The sequence below is a fragment of the Globicephala melas genome, chromosome 14 (genome assembly GCF_963455315.2).
Source record: "Globicephala melas chromosome 14, mGloMel1.2, whole genome shotgun sequence".
Taxonomy (NCBI): domain Eukaryota; kingdom Metazoa; phylum Chordata; class Mammalia; order Artiodactyla; family Delphinidae; genus Globicephala; species Globicephala melas.
This window is the reverse complement of record NC_083327.1, coordinates 74,087,188-74,104,386: the sequence shown is the minus strand read 5'-3', so window position 1 is coordinate 74,104,386 and position 17,199 is coordinate 74,087,188. Positions and strand designations below refer to the sequence as shown.

Below are 17,199 nucleotides of genomic sequence, written 5' to 3'. Positions count from 1 at the left end.
CAACTACTGAGCCCGCGTGAAGCCCGCACGCCTAGAGCCTGTGCTCCGCAACAAGAGAAGCCACTGAAGTGAGAAGCCCGCACACCGCGACGAAGAGTAGCCCCGTTCGCCGCAACTAGGGAAATCCCACGCGCAGCAACGAAACCCAATGCAGCCAATAAATAAATAAATTTTTAAAAAGGGAAACTAACCTGGATCTCCTAGTCTGGTTGGTGGTTATTTCCCCAGATGTAGGTTCTGCATAAAATCCTAATTATTTGAATTCCTGCTTCCCTCATAACAAATCTGCCACCAGATGACAGAAAAGAGGGCAAAATTACTTTCAAAGGAAGAGAAGTTACTTACGTGACATTTTAGGATTCTGTGGGCTCGGGTTTTGCCGGTGCTCTCTCTTGGTCCTGTGTCTCCTCCTGTGTTTGTGTTTTGATCTCTTTTTCTGACTCGCTCTGCACTTTTTCTTCCTGAAATTCTACTTCCTGGCCATCTCCCTTCTCTTTCAGTTTGGGTCCAATTGTATCTGGAGACTCTTTGGTCGAGCCTCCTGATGCCTCAGCATCTTCCGGGGCTGAGGTTTGGTTCCCGGGGTCAACAGCAGCATCACCTTTTTCATCTTCTCGGGATTCAAACGGTGACTTCTCTGTTCTTTCTCCAAACCCGGCACCACCGTCGTCTTCTGGCACAGACTTTGTTTCAGGGGCTTCTCTCTTCTCCTTGGATGGGGAAGCTACCTCTTCAAGCTGCTGGCCATCTACCGGGGAACTTTCTACCCTAGTGGCCGCCATCTTCTCTAAAGCTTCATTCACATCTCCGGAAACATCTGGATGTGTGTGTTCCCTGGCACTTAGCGGGGACTCCTCTTTGGCTTCGATGGTTTGTGTTTCACCCAACGTGCAGGGCTGAAGTTTGCTTTCTTCTTTCTCGATTTTCTGCCCAGCTTCCTGGCTGTCGGCTTCCGTCAGTTGAGCCTGGGTCTGAAAAGCAGAGGCCCCTTCTTCTGTACTCCCCAACTGGTCAACAACTGTCTGAATTACGTTTTGTACAAGCTTGCAGCTCTCTGTCTCAAGTTTCAAAATCTCATCTTCAGCCTTTAAATCTTCCTCTCTTGTTTTGCTTACTCCGCCTTCCTGACAACCAGCCCGCTCACCGTCTCCATCTGACTCCCATTTCTGTGATGTGGTTTTATCTCCTTCCAGGTCTGCGCTGATGCCTTTTTCAGGCGTAACAGATACTATTACCGGGATTGATTTGGCCTGAGACTCAGTCCCTGTGGGCACCGCGTCTTCCCCTGGCTGAGCAGGAGAGCCTTCGTCTTTTTCTGAGGACTTTTCTTCCGGTACTAAACGTGCCTCTGCAGATTCCGAAGTTTCCGCTGTTTCTAAAATCTTGATAGCTTCTCCTAAGACCTTCTCCCCCACTGCTGCAGCTGTTAGAGCTAATGGTGCCTCAGAGCTCTGAACTTGAATTTCTGTGCATGCCTCTTCCTCGTGAACGGGCAGAGAACTTCCTTCAAAACTGATGACTTCCTTTCCCCCGTCTGTGACGGTTACATTCACTGCCTGAACCAGTTGCTTACTGAGCTCTTCACATGTGGTAACAGCTGGTTTGCACTCAAGTTTCTCTTCATTTACTTGAGTTGGCTCTAATTCCGTTTTGTCCCTTTCCACTTGAACTACCCTCTCTCTCTCCACTGGGGTTGGAAGAGACTTAGCAGGTCTCTGGAGTTCGAGATCATCATTCTTTTGAAACTCAGCTTTTTTCGTAACTTCATCCTCAAGGGCAACTTCAGTTATCTTTTTCTCGGTTGTTTCTGTGTCAGCGGACACCACAAGTCCTTCGACAGATGGTTCCTCTTTGGCTTCCTCATCAGCACATCGGCCAGCCTCTTGAATCACCTCAGTCTTTGAAAGGATGGGTACAGTTTCCACTGTTACCTCTTTATCTGTACGTTCTAGAACCTCTTCCATTTTTGAACGCTTTTCTTCCTGGGATTGAAAATTGGAAGGTTCTGGAGGCATCTCTTTCAGTTCAGGAAGTGCCTCACCTTCTGTGACCTGGTATTGGGTACCGGATGGAACCTCACCATCTTCATCGATTTCCATGATCGTGGTCTGCTGGCTTACATTTGTAGCTTCAAAATCTGCTACTGGGGTGCTTCCATTGGTCTCACTGTCTGTGAGGGTTTCAGCTGAGTCAGGAGCAACAGCCTGTTCTGGGACAGTCTCTGGTTTTACTGCAGCCACGGTTTCAGCTGGACAAGTGCTTGTAAGCTCCCTGGCCTCTGCACTCTCTGTGCCTGGAGGAATTTCTTCCAAGCTTTCCGGGGTGGCCTGTACCATGGCGGTCCCCTGTGTCAGAGTCTCAGTTTTCGTTTCTTGTACACGTACTCTGGGTGCTCCATCCATTGCTTCCTTCTGATCGAGTGCGTAAGAATCCTCTTCTGCTTCCTCCACCTGCTCCAGTATTTTCGCTTGTCCTTTCTGGGTTGTCTGGATGGTGTCATCTAGCCCTCTGGCGTCAGGCAGCTGTGATTCCTGTTTAACTTTTTCTGCAACGGCCTGCAGCACCTCTCGGGTCCTCTTCGCCTGGGCTTCCATGTCGGGCATGCTGCCCTCCACCTCCTGAACCGGTGTTGCTTCCTCGGTGGTATCTGGAAAGTCGGTTAACTGGGAAACAGCCGAAACCATGTCGGTGGTCTCTTCAGCACCAGAGGCTTCTGTGGCTTCTTCAGCACACAACGCCTCTGTGGTTTCTGCGGCCGTCAGAGCTTCAGGGGTCAATTCCACCTTGCTGGTGACTATGTCATCAGCGGCCTCCTGGCTCTCTGGCAGCGTTTTGGTATCGACGGGGATTTCCTCTGCAACGACTTCTTTTTCAAACACCTCCCCAGATGGTGGCTTGTCTTCGTCTTCTGCTTGTTCAAGAGGTTCTGTCACCGAAGCAGAGATCCAGGAAGGTGCCCTTTCTTCAATGCTAGTAACGGCCCTTGTCCCGTCCATGACAGCCACAGTCACGGTGTGAACCAGACTCTTACTGAGCTCCTCCGACACGTCGACAGCCACCTTCTGCTCGGGGCCCTCCTCGCTCTTCGGAGCCTGCTGTGCTTCTGTTTTCTCCCTTTCCACCGCATCGTACTCGGACAGAGGCACCACGGCTGGGACGTCCGAATCGTCCTCGTTGACCTCCGTTGGCCCCGTATCTTCCATCACCGCTTGTTCTTGTTTCCCATCCAGCCTTTTCTTCCTTCGCCCAGGAATAAACTTCCTGATTGAAACCCAAGACTCTTCTTTCCCCAGCTCAGCATCTGAGGCTGAATATTCTAGGCTGGACCCAGCTACCAAGTCTTCGTTTTTCTCTTCCACTTTTGACTTCGGTTTTTTCCTCGAGGTGACTAATCTTTTAAATGACTCCCAGGTGGAGACCCCCTCCCCTTCGGAGGGGCTGCCGGCCTGCTCGGGTGAGGAACTTCCTGGGGGTTGGTCGTGGTCTTGGGAGCCGGCAGGGGGCGCGTCTGGGCCCGACTCCCTGTCTCTCCCTGCTTCCTCTGGTTTTTGGCTGTCTCCTCCCGGGGGTTTTGGTCCCCCTTCGTCGTCAGAAGAGGATGCTTTCCTTGCTCTTTTCTTGGATGACCCCACACAAATCAGAGCTTCCCAGGATACGGAGGTGTCAACCTTGCGCTTTGGCTCTTCCGGCTTCTGCTCCTCTCCGTTTCCTTTCCCCTCCTCCTGCATTTCAGAGGTGGTGCTCTCCGTGGAGGACAGAGTGGCGCTCTTAACCTTTTCCACTTCGTCCTCCTTGTCACTTTCAGAGAGCCTTCTCACGCGTTTCTTGGGTGTCACCATCTTTTTGAAAGATGCCCAGGGGGTAACACCTTCCCTCTTCTTCTCTCCGTCGGAAGTGGTCCCTTCCTCCGTCTCCCCGTCCTGGGGGGCCTCGGCCACGCCTTTCTCCAGGCACGTGATCTCCTCGGGCTCTTCGGGGGACGAGGCCGAGCTCTCACCCTTGGGTTCGTCTGGGCTGTCGGGAGAATCCGCTGAGGCTGGATGCTGCTCCCCGGACTCCTCATCTCCTCCTCTTTTCCCTTTCTGTTTCTTTCCAGAGAGCTTTTTTAAGCCGCTGCTAGTGAACAGTTTCTTTAAAGGGCTTCCCTGCACCTTAGTTCTCTCCTGCGAGGACGGCACTTCCACCTCCCCCGCAACGCCCTCAGGGGGCGTGGGAGGCGCTTTCGCGGCTGCGCAGAGCTCCGGCTGGGCGTGGTCCCCGCTGGGGGCGCCCGCCTCTTCCTGCATCTTCAGCAGCGCCTCCCGGGGCTCGGCGTCCGGAAGGTCGGCGTCCGTTTCAAGCGATCGCTCAGGTGGCGAGGGCTCTACTGCCTCTTCTACCTCGGCTTTCTGCGCCTCCGTGCCCTTCTCTGCAGTGCTGACGTGGACCTCCGCGACAATCTCTACTTTTTCATCGAACACTTCTGTTGCTAACGGGGCGGGTTTCTCTTCGGGAGGTGCTTGCCCTTGGTCTTCGGGGGGCAGCTCCACCTTTTCATACTCGGCCGACAGCCTGGCATCCTGGGTGCTCTCACGGGCCTCCTGTGAGGACGGCTGCTCGGAGAGATCTTCCGTCTTCTCGTTTTCTTCTGTGTCTGCCTTTTCTGCCTCTTGTTCCTTTTTCTTCTCTGAAGCCTCCAGCTCATCCTCCCGAGGCTTCCTGAAACTGGTCTTTTTTCGCCAGCCGGCCCAACCTTGAGTGAAGAATTTTTTGAAGGGTGATGCGGTTTCGCTGGCCACTGGACTAGTTGGAGAATCTGGAGATCTGGCGGGTTCTTTCTCTTGTTTTTCTTCTCCTTCATCTTTGCCTTCCTCGGCTGGTGGACTGGACTCCGCCTGAAGGGAGACTTCTGGGCGGCTCAGCTCGTGTCTGGGCGTCTCTTCGGGCTTCTCTGTGGACTGTTTGAGTTCAGTGTCTGTGGGTGTCGCGTCCCCCGTCTCCCGGCTGGGCTCCAGGCGGTCACCAGCCTCGTCGGACCCCCCTGGCCCTCCGCCTTCATCCTTTTTGACGGTGAGAAGCTGCACAGTGTCAGACTTCTCTGTCTTATCCTTTCTCACAGTGAATTTGAAGCCGACAAACTTAAACACCTTCTTAAATCCTACGTCGTTAGCCTGGGGATCAGCGGGTTGCATCAGCTCGTCTACACTGCTTTCTGAGGCAGGGATCTGTTCCATCATCTCAGGCATTTCCTCCTGCCCCTCCTTCGTGATGTCTTGAACCGCCGCTGAGTTAGCAGCCATGTCTTTGTCTGAGTCCCTTTCAGTCACATCTTCAGACTCTCTCTGTCCAACTATTAACAGAAAAAAAAAAAAAAAAGAGGGGGTGGGGGTGGGGAAGAAAAAGATTGAAAATGATTACAATTCAAGAAAATTAAATATTTAAAAAACACGGCCAATGAATACTTTCTTTAACATCAGGCAGTTCCAAGATCGGGTAACGGTCTTACCAGTATCTGTAAATCTCAATAGATTGGGCAAAAAATTAGTTATAGGTAAGTGGCCACAACATCACTAAGGGTAGGTCAACCAGACGGCGTATGCAAAATGGAATCACACATCACACCTAGGATCTAGAATCCATCAAGCTTTAAAGATGACTTCCACTTTATAGGAAATATAGGGTTAGAGAAACTAAGCTAAATAAGTACCTAGACAAATCTAAAGGAGGGGCATTCTATGTGATAACTACCTGGCCTCTTCAACAAGTCCCCAAAGGCGACCAGAGCTCCTTGGGGAAATTCTGGACTAGGTCAGGGAAAGTACAAGGAACATTTTATTGCGACAAAAGGGGGTGCTCAAAAGCTTGTGTGTGGGGGGGGGGGGCATATCCAAAGGACACAGGAGCCAGCTTGAAAGGGCTCCTGCTGGCCAAACATTGAAGCGTAAAAAAATAACAATGATAGGTTATAATACATTGACTAAAAATAGAATCTATGAACCAAGAGTGACACTACAAATACAACATTGTAAATCGACTATACTTCAATTATAAAAGAGTGATACCAAAAAATTAAGTGAGGAGTAGGGGATACTTCCTTATGAAAAAACGCCAATCAATGAATTTAGATATAACTTGCACTTTGATCCGTAGGGCTATTTCTTTAGAATTTAGAATTCTACCACATCAAGATTCATATTTATTAAGGATGAGAGTTAAGAAAAACGGTTCTTTTATAGACAGTTGTCCAGGCTCTTCCTAGGCCACAGCAAACAGCCGTTCAGCCTTGAAAACGCAGAGCATCACTGTCTCTAAACACGTATTTGTATCATTCATCAAACAATTAACTTAAAGGAAATAATATAAGTGGATTTTCGCTTGCAGTTAATTTGGAGAGGAGAAAGCCATGTTTTAATTCGCTTCAACTGTAGGGTCAACTGAACTGAACTTTTTCAATTGCTTAGAAAAATAAAAATAATTTCTCATTATATAAAATAAATGCAACACTGTTTCATGGCCAGTGAGGTTACTCTTTTGAATGTGGGCCTGACTGAAGGCATTTGGAACTAGTCATATCACTATTAAAATCAGCTATTCAGAAACACATTTTAAAAAGACAGGAATTAGGGGGAAAGTTTTTAATAGATGAGACTTGGAAGCAAAGCAAGGAAATTGGCTGTAGCTTAAGCGGTTGCCTTATTTGGTAAAGCCTAGTTGGCTGTTCATCAGTAGACTTAGAAAAACCACGTTTACTAATAACACCATTCTAATAACTCATTCAATCAAGAATCAAGAGATGCTAAAACTTTGGGATGAAAGGTTTCCAGCACACTTACAGTTTTAGAGTATCAACACACAGATTACTTCGTTTCAAAAGCAACAACTCCCTTTATAATGCAGAAACCTGCCAGGCACCACCTTAACCAAGCGATCAGAATTAACATCTCCAATAATGGGACAAAACTGTCATCATGCTTCATGATGTGAGGCACTGAGAAGGCCAATAAGTCAGCTACACAGTACTCCTGACAAAAATGTTTAACAGAATTGAATCGTGTGGAAACAGTCAGACAACAGTCCACATGGAAGCCTGGCCTGAAATATAAATGTCGCAAAGGACAAAAATCAACATAAATACAAATGGATTGTCTGCAAGTAACTTTCAAAAAGTTTAAGGGGAGAGAATGACGGGGTACGGCTAGAGGAGAAAGAAAATGTGGTAAAGTATCAGTGAATGGTGAATAAAGTCAAGTGTATATGGGTGTTCACTGTATTTTTCTTTAGGTTTGAATTTTTTTTCTGTTTTTTTTTGCGGTATGCGGGCCTCTCCCGTTGCGGAGCACAGGCTCCGGACGCGCAGGCTCAGCGGCCATGGCTCACGGGCCCAGCCGCTCCGCGTCATGTGGGATCTTCCCAGACCGGGGCACGAACCTGTGTCCCCTGCATTAGCAGGCGGACTCTCAACCACTGCGCCACCAGGGAAGCCCGGGTTTGAATTTTTTGTGTGTTTTTTTTTAACATGTTTATTGCAGTATAATTGCTTTACAATGGTGTGTTAGTTTCTGTTTTATAATTTAGGTTTGAATTTTAAAACTTGGGGGTTAAAGAAGCAAGTCAATGTTATTTAATAAAGGGTGGGATTCTGTGCTAAATTTAAAAATTTAAGAAACATAACAACCAGAGACACCAGGCACGGTCCTGGGTTGGTATTTGTTAGGGCAAGGCAGCTTAATGACATTTTTGGGTCTACTTGGGATACTCGATGTCAGATTAGAGAAGATGAATTCTTACCAAAATGAAAGGGTAGAAATTTTGACTGAAGAAAAGCAGGTTACCAAACAGTGTATGTACTATGACCTCATTTTGGTTTAAAAACTCTCTCTCTCTCTCCCTCTCTCTCTAGGCTCCAGCAAACAGCCGTTCAGCCTTGAAAATGCAGAGCATCACTGTCTCTCTCTCTCTCTCTCTCTCTTTCTCTCTCTCTCTCTCTCTCACACACACACCCCTCACATACGACTTCTGGAGGATGGGAATGTGATATAGTTTAGTTTTGCTTATCTGAATTTTTTCATTTTCTATTTAGTATTGCTTTCTGTAATAAACAAAAAGGTCAATTAAAACTGACGCACAAAAAGGTCCCAATAATGTTGGAACAACATACTTAATGCCTGCTGCACAAAATGAAGCTTAATAATTATAACCAGTTCCAATACCAGTGCTTAGAACGTGGCAATAAGTATTTGAAATACAGAACAATGTGGAAATACAGAAACCATGTGCATATCCAAATCCATAAATTCCTCCAAGAAAATAATTTTATACTTTATGTGAAATATTACAAACCTATGTCTACAAATTTCCATTTTACTATTTATTGGGTTTCATTTTGAAAGCGAAGCCTAGAAAGTTCACTGAAAAGCTGTCCAAAGTACCACCCAAGTGAAGACCAGAGCCCGCGTGCAGAGCCCTGTTTGAACATGCCTTGTACTGTGCTAGAAATCAACCTAAAGTCCTTTGCCCCTTCCTTTTTCTTTTCTAACGTTACCAGATTTATGGATAATCACAGATAAAACCTGTGACCATCTGGACCTCCTCTTCTGCAGAGAGGAAGGAAGGATACTGAGGAGGCGCTCTAACGCTACCCACGTACTTACAGGGCTGGGCGGGGCCTCGGCTTTGGTGACAGTGCGTAGCTGTCTCTGTAAGAGTTTTGGGAGTTTCAGCCAATTTTCATTTTTTTCTAACTGATATCAGCATCTAAGGTAGCATTAAAAAATAATAATAATAAAACCGAACTGAACATTTATATATTTTTTTGGCCTCGCCACAAGGCTTGCGGGATCTCAGTTCCCCGAACAGGGATTGAACCCAGGCCACGCCAGTGAAAGCTCGGACTCCTAACCACTAGGCAACCAGGGAACTCCCCAAACTGAATATTTTTTTTAAAAATTCATTTATTAATTTATTTATTTTTGGCTGCGTTGGGTCTTCGTTGCTGCCCGTGGCCTTTCTCTAGTTGCGGTGAGTGGGGGCTACTCTTCGTTGCAGTACACGGGCTTCTCATTGCAGTGGTTTCTCTTGTTGCGGAGCACAGGCTCTAGGAGTGTGGGATTCAGTAGTTGTGGCACACGGGCTTCAGTAGTTGTGGCTTGCCGACTCTAGAGCGCAGGCCGAGTAGTTGTGGTGCACAGGCTTTAGTTGCTCCGCGGCATGTGGGCTCTTCCTGGACTAAGGTTAGAACCTACGTCTCCCACACTGGCAGGCAGATTCTTAACCACTGCGCCACCAGGGAAGCCCCCCAAACTGAACATTTTAGATAAAGAAGGTTTGAAGAAAAACCAACTTGATTACTTTCAAGTATGCTTCTTAAAGGGAAATTTTTCCTTTCCTTTTTTAAAAAAATCAATTTGAGAACCAAACACTGAACTCTAGTTAATAACATGCATGCTGAAGTGTTTAGCGGTGAAGCATACTGATGCCTGCAGCTTACTTTGAAATGCATAAAAGAGAAGTAAGACGGACTCATGAACAGATACAAGGATGGATAGTTGAAGAGATATGTGAGAAGGCAATTATGGTAAAACATTAATTATACAATCTAGATAAATATACATGTCTAATATACACTTTTCTTTCAACTTTTTATATCTTAAAATTTTTCATAAATAAATTTTGGGGGAAAAGCTCCCCAGGTGATAAAAAAAATCACTTTGAAATACACATTTGTGACCAACTTTAGACTTTATAAACAATAAAGGAGGACTTCCCTGGTGGTGCAGTGGTTAAGAATCCGCCTACCAATGCAGGGGACATGGGTTCGATCCCTGGTCCCGGAAGACCCCACATGCCGCGGAGCAACTAAGCCCTTGCACCACAACTACTGAGCCTGCGTGCCACAACTACTGAAACCTGCGCGGCTAGAGCCCATGCTCCGCCACATGAAAAGCCACTGCAATGAGAAGCCCGCGCACTGCAAAGAAGAGTAGCCCCACTCGCCACAACAAGAGAAAGCCCCTGCCCAGCAACGAAGACCCAATGCAGCCAAAATTAAATTAATTAATTTTAAAAAAAGACCCAACGCAGCCAAAACGAAATAAATTTATTTTTAAAAAATAAAGGAAAAATTACAACCCACATTAAATACTGAGGCAAATATCCCAAGAGAAAGAAAAATTCAGACATATGTGATAGACTGTTCAGAGTATCCAACCCTGACATTCCTTTCCTTCTGGGAACACTCTCTCCCCATTATTTATTTAAAAGTATGTATAAACTTCTGAAATAAGAATATGCTGTTTATTTATCTCTTGTAAAAATAAAATACAGTGTGTGTGAAAAAAAATATGCCATAAGTTTCCATTTGTTCCTATTATAATCCAGTTTATACAGTTAAGTCTAAGGGTTTCTTGAAGTTAAGTGCATTTCGATGAAATACTTTACAAATTTTCCCAATTATAAAAGCATACTCTTCAGAGAACTTTCTGCAAACACTTCTAATGCAACACAAGAGATGTGACCTTCTTGTTTTTAAAGATGGATGATATCATTGGAAATACACTAGAGGAAAAAGTCAAAGCCCAAAAGTAAACTCTATTCTACTATAAATTTACTAGTAATGCACACATATAAAAATTAAATTTCCTGCCAGCAAGCAGGAGGTAAAAACACTCATTAACTAACCTCTCTAGAAACCATTAGAAAATGCAGAGACGTTTTGCTAACATAGTAGGAGAAAGTAGGTGTAACACACCATTTCCCCCGTTTCCCCTCCAGGCTCCTAAATCTGTGTTTCAATTTGAAACACCTTTTATAAAACTCTGGGATGACTGGAATGTTTACAGTCAAAGCTCGGGACACAAAGCTGAACAGCTGCTAACTGGTATCACAAAACAACTACTGGTGGTTCCTTATAGCTTAGCAATATCCAGATGTTCTCTTTAGAGTGTTATACGGCTGAACCCATTAAAAAAGAAAAGTATTTAAGATCACAGGAAAATTTAAAATCCTAACTGGTCAACTGGTCTGCAGTCTCTTTTTACCTAAGTAATCCTAGGAGCTACTATTGTCAGAACAATCTTCCAGACTGGGCAAGGCCCCCGCGGGCCCAGATGGCGCCTTTGTGCTTTGTGCACAAGGCTGGACAAACCCAACTCAGCCCTAATTTCCACTTGCCTTCTGTACCAGCTAGACCTGTACAGACCTTACAGAGAGGCCCTGTTTCCTAAAATACCCCTTGGATCACACCATGCAGCTAGCTACCAAACATCCCTAAGCGTTCCAGCATCTAGGGGAGTGTCTTCTACACTACTAACCTGGCAGCCAAGGCTGTCTAAATTACATTCTAACATATAAGCCAACTTAAAAAAAAATTTTTTTTATCGGATATATGCATATGTATAACTGATTCACTTTGCTGTATACCTGAAACTAACACAACATTGTAAATCAACTATACTCCAATAAAAATAAGCCAACTTTGATCGCACACTTGCACTTTAGAGGTCTGTAACCTGCCTCAAACCACGTGCGACCACGTGGCTACCCACTCAGCTGGGAACCCGCAGGTAGTGAAACTTAGATCCTTTTTTTTCAGCCTCGTTTCCGATGAATGGGCCAGGCGCTCGGCGTGCTGCAGCCCAAGTAGCAAGGCCTGCTCCGTCCTGTTCTGCATCCCCCATTTTGCTCGCCTGTCTCTGGGCTCTTGGGGAGGGGTGGGGGGCGACTTTCTGGTCTTGGCTAAATCCTTGTGATTTTTCGAGGCCTGTATCGTTTTCTACCTCTCCCGCCTGCCGGGCAAAGACCTTCCCAGGTGACCCCAGCCCGCACAATCTCTATCCCAATCCTCACGCCCCTCCTTCTAGGTCATTGTCTTCCCGATGTGCCTCTTTCTGGCAAGAAGCGACGTGCAGCCTAGGGCCTCCCTTGAGCTGCGGTTCTGTTTTTCAGTTTCCGGGCGAGGTGCTGGCTCGGAGAGCGCAGGGTTCGGGCACATGCTCCACGGGCCTCAGCGAACCGTATGGAGCCCAGAGGGTGGCTCTGCAGCCCTGGGCATGGTGTCCTGTGGTGTCCCTCCCTAACACCCCCCCACCCACCCTGCGCGCTCCTGTGCCGGCAGGGTGATGAAAGCAAGGGAAAGGAGGAAGGATGGAAACCCACACACCCATCTAACTGACACTTCAGGGGGCGCTCCCGGCGATCCGGCCCGCCAGGCCCCGGGGCGAACCGCCGCTGGGGGCGCACGCTACTCACAGCAGAGGATACTCCACCAGGGCCTGGCGCGCGCCGCTGGCCGGCAGGGGCAATCCGACAGAGGCCCCGGAGGCCCCAGCCTTCCTCTGCCGGCTGCCCCATCGCTGCATGGAGACGCCCCTGGGAGAGTCGCGCACGTCTCAGAGGGCTCAGCCTCCTCGTCAGCCTGCAAGGGAAAGCCAGGAGGCCCTGAACATCACCCCCAGGGGCCCCTCTTCCAGGCGAAGCACACTAGATGCCGGAAACTAGCCAAACCTCCCTGGCCAAAGGCGGCCAAACCTCACTGCCGCAGCGTTCCTGTACTGCCTCTCTTATCCGCACAACATTCCATCGAGTAGTTGATCCAAAACCCGCGTTGCCTATCAGTGGCCCAGGGCATGGCAGGCACCTGTGCCTGGGTGGGTTTGTTTGTAGGTACTTTAACTTCCTAAGTATTAGAATAAGAACTGGGTTCCCATTACGAAGCTATCATCTCCAATCATAGAGCCTTAGAGCTGGAAAGCAGAGGTCACCTGGTCCCCCCAGCTGGTTTACAGGGGAATAAACTGACTTCAAACATGGTTGTATGTGGGAAATGCAAAACGGTATAGCCACTTGGGAAGACAGTGGGGCAGTTTCTTGCAAAACCAAACACACTCTTACCATCTGATCCAGCAATTATGCTCCTTGGTTTTTCCCTAAATATTCTTGGTATTTACTCATACCCACATTTGGTATGAGTTGAAAACATGTCCACACAAGAACCCACACATGGATGTTTATAGCAGCTTTACTCACAATTGCAAAAACTCGGAAGCAACCAATCTTCATAGGTGAATGGATAAATAAACTATGGTGGTATATCCAGGCAATAAAATATTATTCAGCACTAAAGACAAGCTAGCAAATCGTGAAGACATGGAGGAGCCTTAACAAGCGCATATGGCTAAGTGAAAGAAGCCGAACTGAAAAGGCTACATACTGTACGATTGCAACTCCACGGCATTCTGGAAAACGCACAACTGTGGAGACAATAAAAAGATCAGTGTTACGGGGGTAGGGAGGTGGGAGGGATGCACAGGCAGAGCAGGGAGGACTTTTTAGGACGGTGAAATACTCTGCATGATACTCTAGATACATGTCATTATACATTTGTTCAAACCCACAGAATGTACACCACCAAGAGTGAACCAATGTAAACGAACCCACACCAATGTAAACTATCGACTTTGAGTGATAACGATGTCAGCGTAGGCTCATGGATGGCAACAAATGTACCGCTCTGGTGTGGGACGCTGATAGTGGGAGAGGCTAGGCATGTGTGGGGTTAGGGAGTGTATAGGAACTGTACTTTCCACTCTTTCTTGCTGTGACCCTAAAACTGCTCTAAGAAATAAAGTCTGCGTTTTACAAAATGGTAAAAGAAAAATAAACTCCATGTACTCTCAAAGCATTAAAATTCTTATTCTCCAAACACTGTAACTTTACAATTTGTAAATGCCACTTATGACAAGGAAAATTATTTAGACATGTCAACACCTACACTTAAGAGAAAAATTGCTATATGTCTGATGTGGACAGCAATTCAAATTCTATTTCAGTGTAAAAAGCGTTTTTTCATGGTTACAGTCATGCTTTAAAAAAAGAAATAACACATATATCCTATACGCCCACTCAAAGATAATGATTCAAAAGATCACCTGAGTACACCTGTAACTTATATAACATTGTACATCAACTCTACTTCAATAAAAAAATTTTTAAAAATGTTGTAAGATCACCTGACCATCATTTTGTCACTTTGTCAAGGTAAAGACTGGATAAAAGCAAGAATCAATGGGTGCTGGACTTCCCTGGTGGTGCAGTGGTTAAGAATCCGCCTGCCAATGCAGGGGACACGGGTTCAATCCTTGGTCCGGGAAGATCCCGTGGAGCAACATGCCGCGGAGCAACTAAGCCCGTGCGCCACAACTACTGAGCCCGCGTGCCGCAACTCCTGAAGCCCACGAGCCCTAGAGCCTGTGGTCTGCAACAAGAGAAGCCACTGCACTGCAACGAAGAGTAGCCCCACTCGCCGCAACTAGAGAAAGTCCGCATGTAGCCACGAAGACCCAACTCGGCCGTAAATAAATAAATAAATAAATAAGAATCAATGGGCGCTAAATGGGGGAGGGGGGGAGTTGGGCTGGATACTTACATGCCTAATAGTCGAAAGGGTGGTGAAATCGAACAGCTCAACATCAACCTACGAGGGACAGATGGACATTGTGTACAATACCTTGAGAAGGAAACAATGTCATCTGCGGCTAAGAATGCACAACCTAAATTCAATTAGGAGAAAACAAACACAAAATAAGGAATGTGGTAGAAATGGGAAAAGAACTATATGCTTGGAACATGCCAATATCTAAAAGACAAAGGTTATACAGATGTTCCAGATTAAGAGGCTAAACAGATTATGATGTAATACCTGACCTGAGGACGGCTCTTGCAGTGCAAGGGGAGAATGCTAAGAAGGACCTTATTAGATAACTGACAAGATGGAAAAAAGAATGGTAGATTATAAAATAAGTATTGTGATAAGGTAAATATCTGACATTGATAACGGTACTATGATTATGAAAGGAAATATCTCTATTCTTAGGAAACACACACTGAAGCATTTAAGAGTGAAGGACCATGATGTACATAACCTTTCCTCAGATGATTCAGAAAGCTCCACATCTCATGCCTACATAAGACATAACAGGAACCTGTATATTGGTTTTTTATTTTGTTTTGTTTTCCAACATAGAGCGAGAGAGTAAATAATGAAACAAATGAGGCAAATGTTAAGAAGTGAATCTAGGTGAAGAGTACATGATGTGCCCTGTACCATTTTTATTTTTGTTACTTCCTCTAAGTTTGAAGTTATTGTTTTAAACAATCAGAAGAATGAACGAGTGCAGATGACTAATGAAAATATAGAGAACAACAAAAATGGAGACGGTAACGATTCACCCTACCTGATTTTAGCGGCTCTTTGCCTCACATTATATACCATAAAACAAATTTTTACCAATGAATTAAATAACAGAAAAACTCTTCCCCTACCCCTCAAAGAAGAGACAGAATTCAGGTAGAAAGGAAGAAGATTAAAGACCAGAAGTTCTAGAGACAGACTGGTGTTTAAATTTCATCTGCACCACCTAATAGCACTGGGCCCTTGGGCACATCTCTTGAAGTTTCTGTTCTCAGTGCCCTCACCTGTAACATAGGTCCCCTCCGCTACTAGCAAAGGCTAGTTAGGAGGGTAAAACATCAACTGGCAGTCTAGAATAAAAATAAAACAAAAGCCATTAGAACGGCTTTTTTTTTTTTTTGCTTCACGTTTTCCTCAGAACAGAAATACTTGCTTTTAATTACTTTTTACCAATTCCAACAGTGATCTATATGAATTGCAGAAGATTTAAAAATACAGAAAATTGGGAGTAACATCCATAAAGACTATGTCCAGTGATGACGGCTATTAATATCTGTATTTTCTTCTGGATAAATTATCTAATAGTCTTCACAACTATGACATACTGGTTGCATAATTTCTTTTTATGTCCCCTTGTTTTTAGACAATTTATGTTGGTCCAGTTTTTCATTATCACACTCACATGTATAAAGCCATTGCCCACACCCGGGAAGGAGTTTTTGAACAGAAGAGGGCAGTCTTGAGCAGCCTTCAGCTCTCCTGGCAGCCTTGAGACACTCCTAGACCTTCAGCACCACAAGACGCTGCAGAAACCCATCAATACATGAAGTTTAGGTGCTCTTTCAAGTTCTGTGAAGTCATATCACACCTGTTTTTACCTCTTCGACTCCCAGCATAAACACTTCAAGGGGGAAAATGGGCATTCTGAGTTAGCTCCCTGTCTGCTCTCTTCTTGTTTATTTGCACCCAGATCTAGATCCTTTTCCCGGATTTTGGACCAAGTTAAGGTCACACGTAGATGAGCTCTACTTTCTGTCTGGAACTCCCTTCCTCCCCTTCCCTGCTTTCCCAGCCCAGCTGTATACAGTACAGCAAAATCACCCCACATTTCCCAGGTTCCGGCTGAAGGCGGAGACTCCCAGACCATCATCCGTCCCACCCACGTTCCAGTTTGTGGTTAGCAGAAAGCTCTTTAAAGGTGTTTCTATGAGCTGTCTGCATGCAGGTTCTAAGTGAGTTCAAAGATCTCAGCTTGGTGAGCAAACAAGGAGGCTGTTAAACGCATAAAAGAACAGATAAATAAATAAATATCAGTGTAAAAATGTAACAATACAGCTTATAATCCATGAAATTATAATCAACTTATCAAAAAAAAAAAAAGAAAAAAGAATAACAGCCAAAAAATGTGGGGTGGGGCTTCCCTGCTGGCGCAGTGGTTGAGAGTCCGCCTGCCGATGCAGGGGACGCGGGTTCGTGCCCCGGTCCGGGAAGATCCCACCTGCCGCGGAGCGGCTGGGCCCGTGAGCCATGGCCGCTGAGCCTGCGCGTCCGGAGCCTGTGCTCCGCAACGGGAGAGGCTACCAACAGTGAGAGGCCCGCGTAGCGCAAAAAAAAAAAACAACAAAAAACGTGGGGTGGTAGGGAGGGGCGGACCACGCCAGCAGGTCCAGCTGTTGGGAGTGGAAGAAGCAGATGAGTGACAGGAAGCAGATAATAATGGTGGAGACGGCTTTCGGGGAAGATAGTCCAGTGTTCACCTGTTCAGACTTAGCATAGCAGAATCTACTCACAACCACACTTACAAGCATTTCATTAATACGTTTACTTTTAAATGACTTTAAAACCTGCTCTGCTCTAATCTGACACATCAGCTCCCTATGGAATTGCTGTCTGCCTTAGATTTGTCCAGTTGGATAGGAAGAGGAAAATCAAAAAGCTTCATCATCTAAGCATCACTGATTTGGGGATGCACTTTCTTGGCATCCAAAAAGACCTTCCACAAAATAACTGGTTTAGGGTGGGCCTTTCTGATA

The 17,199-nt window shown here is 46.0% G+C and overlaps 1 protein-coding gene across 1 annotated transcript in view; it reads right to left on the bottom strand.

Annotated features, from left to right (window-relative positions):
* Window positions 1-17,199, bottom strand: part of AKAP12 (A-kinase anchoring protein 12) — a 103,195-nt gene that overhangs the window by 3,446 nt on the left and 82,550 nt on the right. The window contains exon 4 of the mRNA XM_030853158.2: window positions 346-5,329. Within this exon, the coding sequence (XP_030709018.1) occupies window positions 354-5,329 (4,976 nt within the window). The 3' untranslated portion in view covers window positions 346-353. The remainder of the gene's footprint in view (window positions 1-345; window positions 5,330-17,199) is intronic.